Source organism: Equus caballus, chromosome 20, assembly GCF_041296265.1.
Source record: "Equus caballus isolate H_3958 breed thoroughbred chromosome 20, TB-T2T, whole genome shotgun sequence".
Taxonomy (NCBI): Eukaryota; Metazoa; Chordata; class Mammalia; order Perissodactyla; family Equidae; genus Equus; species Equus caballus.
This window is the reverse complement of record NC_091703.1, coordinates 14,635,862-14,643,762: the sequence shown is the minus strand read 5'-3', so window position 1 is coordinate 14,643,762 and position 7,901 is coordinate 14,635,862. Positions and strand designations below refer to the sequence as shown.

General features: G+C 53.7%; 1 protein-coding gene across 1 annotated transcript in view; it reads left to right on the top strand.

Annotated features, from left to right (window-relative positions):
- Window positions 1-2,367: 2,367 nt before the first annotated feature.
- GFOD1 (Gfo/Idh/MocA-like oxidoreductase domain containing 1) overlaps window positions 2,368-7,901 on the top strand; it is a 107,447-nt gene continuing 101,913 nt past the window's right edge. Inside the window, exon 1 of the mRNA XM_001492454.7 lies at window positions 2,368-3,667. Within this exon, the coding sequence (XP_001492504.1) occupies window positions 3,415-3,667 (253 nt within the window). The 5' untranslated portion in view covers window positions 2,368-3,414. The remainder of the gene's footprint in view (window positions 3,668-7,901) is intronic.

Genomic DNA, 7,901 nt, shown 5'->3' with positions numbered 1-7,901 from the left:
TGGAAGCAGGGAGACAAGTGAGGAGGCAGATGCTGTGGTCCAGACAGTGATGATGGGGACTGCAACTCCCCACAGTGGTGGAGAAGAGGTCTCTGGACGCATTCTGCAAGGAGAGCGGACAGGATCTGCCGATGCCTGGCTATAGAGTGACTGAGGCAGAGGAGTCCTGGATGGCTCCGAGGGTTTTGGCCAGCTGGTGGGCTGGCGGTGCCATTTGTTGAGATGGGGATGACTGCAGGAAAAACAGTTCGGGGCAGGGCTGGAAATGAAGCATTTGTTTTAGACCCCTAATCAGGAGTTGCTGCAAGGATTTAGTTTTGTCTTCTATGAAATGGGGACAATGTTTATTTTACACATTTCTAATGAGAATCAAATGTGATCTTTTTTTTTTGAGATTACGTAGGTGGAAGGTTTATTTATTTTAAAAAAATTTTTTGGTGACAGAGATTGGCCCTGAGCTAACATCTGTGCCAATCGTTCCTCTATTTTGCCGTGGATCTCCGCCACAGCATAGCTTGATGAGCGGTGTAGGTCTCGACCAGGATTCCAACCCCGGAACCCGGCCACCAAAGTGGAGGGCCCTGAACTTAACCACGGGTCACCACTGGCCGGCCCGGAAGGTTTATTTTTATTCACACTGAAGCTAGGGGTAGAGTTCCCTTTAAAAGAACACAAGCAAAACTCCCTCTTATTGGTTAGACATTGCTGCCTTGCACAATTGTTGCTCCTACCCGGAAATGATGTTGGTAACACACCATATTTATTTATTTAACATTTATAGAGAGCTTACTATGTGCCAGACACTATTCTAAATATAAACAGGACCTTATAAAAAATTAACTCATATAATCCTCTAAAACTTTTTGTGGTATACACCATTATTCCCTCCATTTTACAGATGAAACTGGCACAGAGAGGTGAAGTAACTTGCTTAAGGTCCCACAGCTAGTAAATGGGAGAGCCAGGAGTCCAGCTCAGGTGCTCTGGCTCCCCTTTCAATCCCAAAGCCAAACTGCACATCCCCTGCATCCTGTGAGCCTGCCATCTCTGACATGTGATTGGGTCTCTTCTGTACTCAGAAGGGGCCTCCTGTCTAACAATACTGCCTGCTCCCCTGCCCCAGAGTTGTTCCTGCCTCGGTTCTCACAAAACCTCGGTCAGTATTGATAGCAACACCCCCTTTTGTCTCAGCCCTTCCCAGGCTGCTGGCAGCCACCCCGAGCACTCAGTGTCCTCTGTGCCTTTCTTCCCATGTCCTGAGGTTGGGCTCCTCCCCGCATTGCCACACACAAGCTTTTTTGGTATCCTGCTCTCTCCACGCGCCCCGCCTCACTGGCAGTTGTTACAAGTTGTCCTAAACGCTTGCAAGTAGCACGTTTTCCACTCATGTGTAGGAGCGGACCACGGGCCACACTAAGCTGAGTGCTGAAGACAAGGTGAACCCGGCTGGAACCCTGACCTCTCCAGAGACTTTGAGTTAGAAGTCAGGTCCCCGGCCTTTCAGCTTTGGGCCCTCCCTCCTGGCCTCAAGAGGGCGCAAAGCAGGCAGTCAATGGACATTCATTTATTTATTTAGAAAATGTTTATTGAGTGCCTACTACATGCCAGGCAGGCAATGTGATAGATGCCGAGGATATGGAGGGAAACCAGACATGTGCAGGGTCCTCACGGCTCCAGGGGCACGGGGTGAGCCAAAGCCTGCTCCCTGGTCCTCTGCGAGGGCTCAGGAAGGGAGCAGGGAGAGTAGAGGTGGGGGACAAGGGGATGGAGGTCACAGGAAGGGGCGGCGAAAAGAGCCAAAGCGCGAGGCCAGAGAGGCTGGCGTGGCATCGGGCCAGGGCGACCCCTCCGTCTCCAAACCCGGACACGGACACACGTGCTGCAGCCGCTTCGGGGACCCCTGCCCCGCTGCGACCTCCGAGCACACCAGCGTCTACGCGGGCGCCGGCTTCATAGGGAATGCACAGCTTGTCAAGACAAGACTGTCTGGGAGAAAGACCGCTGCACCGTGCGTGCGCGGCCGGGGTCGTGGGGGTGGCGCACCACTGGCGCAGGCTTTCTTAAAGAGAGAACTCTCCGGTTCGCTGCTCAAGCTCTGGGGCCTGGATTCCAATCCTGACCTATTGCTTACCAACCGGTTGTGTGACCTTGCGCAAGTCACTTAACCTCTCTAGGACTCAGTTACATAATCAATTAAATGGGTGTCCAATAACCTTAATGTTGGTGCTAGAATTAAAAGAGAGAACGCCTGGAAAGCTTCCCGGCTTTCCATGGTTCCCGGCACGTAGCGAACGCTCCCGGAGCCGAGGTTGTAATTACCCGCTGCTCACACCTCGCTGGGTCAGCTGGCCTCCCCTGGGCCCCGGCGCCCGTTGCTCTCTTCCAAGGGACCGACGACTAGCCTATTGGAGCGCGCCCTGCCTTGATGGATTTATTTGCTTGCTGGGGGCGGGGTTTCGAAAGGGGCGAGGAGTAGAAGAAGGTGGCGGAGGGCAATGAAAGGGAAGAAGCGGAGGGGCAGAAGGCGAGCGAGGCGGGGCGGGGAGGAGTCGGGCTGGGTTTCTGAGCCCGGGCGCAGCGCGCACCCGGAGCCCGCGGCGGCGGGGCGGGGGTGGCGCGCGGCGGCGACCAATGGCGCGCGGCGCTGCGGCGGAGGCGGTGCAGGAACACCCGGCCTGTGACAGCCAAACTCACCAACTCCGCCCTCGTCCCCGCGGGATCCCGGACCCGAGCCGGCCTGGGGCCGAGGCCGCCCGACTCGCGCTGCGAGCGAACATGGCAGCAGAATGAGAAGGCTGGCGCCGGGTCGTGGCCGCCGCCGCGCTGCAGCTCGAGATCCGCGCCCGGCGCCCTCCGAGCCGCATGCTTAGCCGGCCTCCTGGTGGCCGCTGGATTATTTCATTCGGAGTGGAAGGCGGGGAGAAAGAGGACCCTGCCGCCGAGCCGGTCCGTGCTCTGGCACGGTGTAGAGGCTTGTGCGGACGCCTCACCGGCTGCGGAAACGACGCGGGAGAGAGCCGGTCCCTGGCTGCGGCGGCGCGGGCGCGGGGATGAGCCGGCCATGGAGCCGCCTCGGCTGGGAGCACGGAGCCGGCCGGCGCTGCGGCGGAGGCGCCGCCTGAGCCGGGGCTCCGCGGGGCTTTGGGGCCTCGGGCGCCCCGGGGGGATCCCTGCCGCCGCGTCCGGGAAGGACGCGAGCCCCGCGTGGCGGACACTGCAGCAGTCAGCGTACTGAGGCGCCCCGAGTCTGCTCCGCCTGCGGCTCGGAGCGCTCTCGGCACCCGGGCGTCTTGCCCGGTGCACGGCGGCTGGAGCACCGCAGCGAGCCGGGTGCAGGAGTGGCTAGAGGGGTGTGTGTGCGCGTGTTCGACTGGAGATCCGAGCTAAAGCAGAACCAGACGGACCCGAGCAGCCATGCTTCCCGGGGTGGGCGTGTTCGGCACCAGCCTCACGGCCCGTGTCATCATCCCGCTGCTCAAAGACGAGGGCTTCGCGGTGAAGGCGCTGTGGGGCCGCACGCCGGAGGAAGCGGAGGAGCTGGCCAAGGAGATGAGCGTCCCCTTCTACACCAGCCGCATTGACGAAGTGCTGCTGCATCAGGACGTGGACTTGGTGTGCATCAACCTGCCGCCGCCCCTCACCAGGCAGATTGCTGTCAAAACCCTGGGTGAGCGACCCCCTCCCCCAACTCTCCTTCGGCCTTCTCTCCTTTCCTTCTCTGCTGCTTTTCTCCTCTCGCCCCCTCTTCATCCCAGAAGCTCACACGGCGTCTACTCTGACTTGGGGACCTGAGATCCGACATCCCGCTCGGAGCTCTCTTTTTCCTCATCCGTGGCCTTCCCACCTCTGCGCTTCTCTCCTCCCTTCTGACACCTCCTGGACGCGCTTCCCCACGTGTGTGGCGCAGAGGCGTGTGTTCCGGGGATGGGGGACGAGGCAGACCAGACGCTGAGTATTGGGGATGGGCAGCTCTGAGGGAGAGAAAACAGACCCCGGCTGTGTGTGTGGTGCCCCAGTGTGTGCGTGCATGCGCGCCTGCGAGAGGCGAGTGCGCGCCCAGGAACGCCTGAATAAAGGGCTGCACACGTGTCTCGGGTGCTCCTAGGGGCGATAGACTACCTGACGTTTAGCAGCTGTGGCGCCCTGCTAGCGTAGTTTGTTTCTTTCTACTGTGAGTTAGTTTAGTGTGAGATTAGAGATATGACCATCCGCGGGAATCATTCATCTTTGCTGAAAGCAAGGATGGCGGGAATGGTTGGAGGGGGGTTGGGGGGAATCTATTGGGACATTTTGGGGCGGGGGCGGGGACCGGGCCGTAGGTTAGTAAAGATTGGTTTGATAAAACCAGAGGGATTTAACTTTCCAGGGCGGCAGTTTAGGAGTTGTCTTCTGCGCAGATCTGGAGTTACAGATCTTAGATTTTTAGGGGATGGTCGTAGTAGTTCCAGAGGCACCTGTGGGAAAAGGCCCAGCGCTGCCAGTTTCACTTGGAAGCGTGCAACGATCCCTCCTTAATTCCTTAAATCCTTGGTGTTGACTAGCCGGTTGGGGGTGAGCTCACCACGCCTCACCATCCGGTCTGCCCACCTCACCCAGGCGGACTGAACAATCTCAGACAGTGTATCGGCGTGTGTGCCATGCCCAGAGGAAAAAAGTGCATGTTTTGTGCATCAGCAGTTCTCACACACACCTAAGACAATCCCAGGAAGATGCACACTCCTTACTCTCCGGAGAAAATGTATTGCCTACCCTTGAAAGTTGGAATTGCTATTGATGAGGAAAGAGACAATGCGTATGGCACAGGGTGCCAGCTTAGAGAAGAGTTCCAAGGGAAAGACTGGAAGGAACAGGGCCAGCACTCAGAAACCAATGGTAATTTATGCAGTCATGGAAAGAATGTTTTAGTTTTAAAAATGGGTATGGATTCAGGGTAGGTGAAACGTACAGAGATTTTAATTCTATCTTCAAAGACCTCTGACCAAGCGTAGAGCTCTTTTTCCCTAGAAAACCGTTTTTATCAGGCCGTTCTGCTGTTGACTCAGATGGGACATCCCATAGCATTCCGAAGGAGAGTGCCCCCGGCAGTCAGTTTTCACGCTAATTTTATTAAGCATCTGACCTTTGTGGCCTGGTTTCTTTGGCCTTGAATTGAATGTCATTGGGTTCTGGCTAATATTTCTTTTTCTGTTTGATCTAACGTATATGTTGATAGTACAGTTAGCTTCTGTGCTTGCAATGGATCTGTGCATATGGCATAGATTATAGCCATCCTGTAGCATAAATCTGTTAGGGGAATTACATGAAACAGGTCCGTCTTGAGCCCCATCTCTACTAGAGGGCTTATGGCTGGTCATATCAGAAAGACCTTGTTGTAACATCACGTCTCCCCTCTCTGGCAGCACAGTCCTCCAAGTCAGACCCACAGAGCAGTCCTAGAGCGTGTCTCCAGGAGGGTGGCAATGTGGCAAACAAGGATATTCCTGTTTTCTGACCATCTCCAGAACTTTAGCCGTGAAAGTATTTGGGGCCTCTGGCTTCGAGAGAAGTGGCACAAATTATACATTTCTGGATACGTCTGTTCTTATTTTAAAAAATCTCAGTTTTTTTTCCTTGACAAGAGTAATGGGAGTTATTTCTTCAAAACCAAGTGTAAGAGGCGTACGAAATAGATTCAGTTTAATAATTGTGACTAAGGAATGGGGTTTGGTTCATGTTTTCGTGGTAGGTATTAGATATTTTTTTAAATTCCTGACTGGCAGGTAATGTGAGGTAGTCTGTGGTTGTAGAAAGCGTGGAGGCATTGGGTTTAGATGTGGCTGGACCTCATCTCATTCCCGACTTCATCTTCACTGGAAAATCCCCGGACATCATGCTCCTTCTAGAGCCTGTGAGTACACAGCAGGGTGGTCGTCTTGGTTTGCTTTGCTGTCACTGTTGGAGGCTCGACACCCACACAACACAGGAAGTGGAAAACCCCAAGCGGTTACCAGGCTGGTCTGGCCGTTGGGGGTTTAGAGCGATCGTGTTTGCCTGGAATTGAAACGAGCCCATCTTGACTAGTCCTGGTGAACTGTCCTTCTTTTACAAAGGCCTGGGCTTGAACTTGCTTGGCCAGCAAGGGCGAGAGATCTGTGGCCTTCCATCCGTACCCGTAACTGATCACGGGCCTGTCAAGATGAGAGGCTGGTCCAGGGACCATAGCGGAATGCAGCTTGGACTCAATTGAATCACACACATCCCTCTTTAATTTCTAAAAATTTCCTTGAGGGCTGCCCTGGTGTTGTAGTGGTCACTTCAGCGGTGGCCTGGTGTTCGCCGGTTCGGCTCCTGGGTGCGGACCTGCTCACTGCTCATCAAGCCACGCTGTGGTGGCATCCCACATAGAAGGTGGAGGAAGACTGGCACAGATGTTAGCTCAGCGACAATCTTCCTCACCAAAAAAACCCCCAAAGAAAAAAATTTCCTTGAAATCCATACCTTAGTGAACTACGCATTTCTCTGTTGCTTTTCTACAATGTATAATTTCTGCGGTGACCAGGGCTGCCTCTTGTTAAGTACCACTATGTGCCAGGCAATGAGTTAGGTGCTGTATACAAAACATTTCGTTTCATGATCAAAATAACCCTCCAAGATAGATATTAGCCCTGTTTTACAAATGAGGCAACTAAAATTCAGAGACCTGAGTCAAACTGCCCGAGGACGTATAACTAGGGATTTGAAACCATTCTGCCTCCCCCGAACTAGTTCTTTCTCTTCCATCCCCTAAATTTGCTCCTCTGCCTCAGTTGCTTCTCTCAGATAATGGCAGCCAAGGTGAGATTGGAGTTATCTTTTATTCATGTGTTTCCTACCCATGGAATCAGTTCCCAAATCTGGTTGATGTCATCTCCTTAATCTCTCCTGTATCTGTTCCCTCTTCTGCGTCATTGCTTCCTCCATAGAAGGAACAAGGCCCTTCCCTAGTTTCTGAATTAGGTTCCAGCCTGCCCCTCCCCACCTGTGTCTCTCTCCAGCTTCCACACTGCTGCCCGAATTATCGCACTTGAAGAACTGTGGACCCGATCGTGTCTCTGCTCCTGGCTTCCATCACTTCTAGGAAAAGCCCACCATCATCCTCTTTGTCTTCTTGGTAGCACTGTGGGAGTTTGTGATGATCTCTTTCATTCATTTGCGTGTTCTCTTCTTTATTATTTGTCTCCCCAGCTAGCATGGAAATTCTTCCAGGTAGGGCTTTTTATCTGCTCTGCTCACCAGGGTGGCCTTATCTCCCCTAGACGGTGCCTGGCACTGAGTCACCTAGTAGGCACACTGTAAATATTTGTTGAATGACGAATGAATGAATGTTTGGGGAAGGCAAAGGTTATAAACAGGATGTGTCGATCAATAATGACATTTTTGTCTTGCTTGCAGTAGCCCAGTGCTTTTCAAACTTTGACGTGCTGTCTTATCACCTGGGGATCCTGTCAAAATGCAGATTCTGGGGCGGGACCCGAGATTCAGAATTTCCGTCCAGCTCCCAGGTGATGTGGATGCTGAGGCAGCCAGACACAGAGAGGTGATGGCTCCCTGCCTTTGGGAAAAGAGGATATCCCCTGCCGTGAGTAATTAACCTGGCAAGGGAACTGTTAAGATACCCATGGCCTTTGTGTGTAATGTGACATCTGTTTTCATGGTCCCTGCCCCTGTTTTTGGGGATAGTAGTGCAGACTCTCTTGGGGAAGCCTCTCCATGGGATGGAAAGCTCCTTTGAGATGGTGAATAAGGCTGTGGGGTTTCGCTGATCTTTGATCTTGCTGCACATGGATCCTGCCCCAACTTGTTTGGCATCATTAGCTGAGGTCCTGGAGCTGTGTTTCCTTTCCTGTCCCACTTCACGGTGTCAGGAGTTGCTCAAGGTTGAG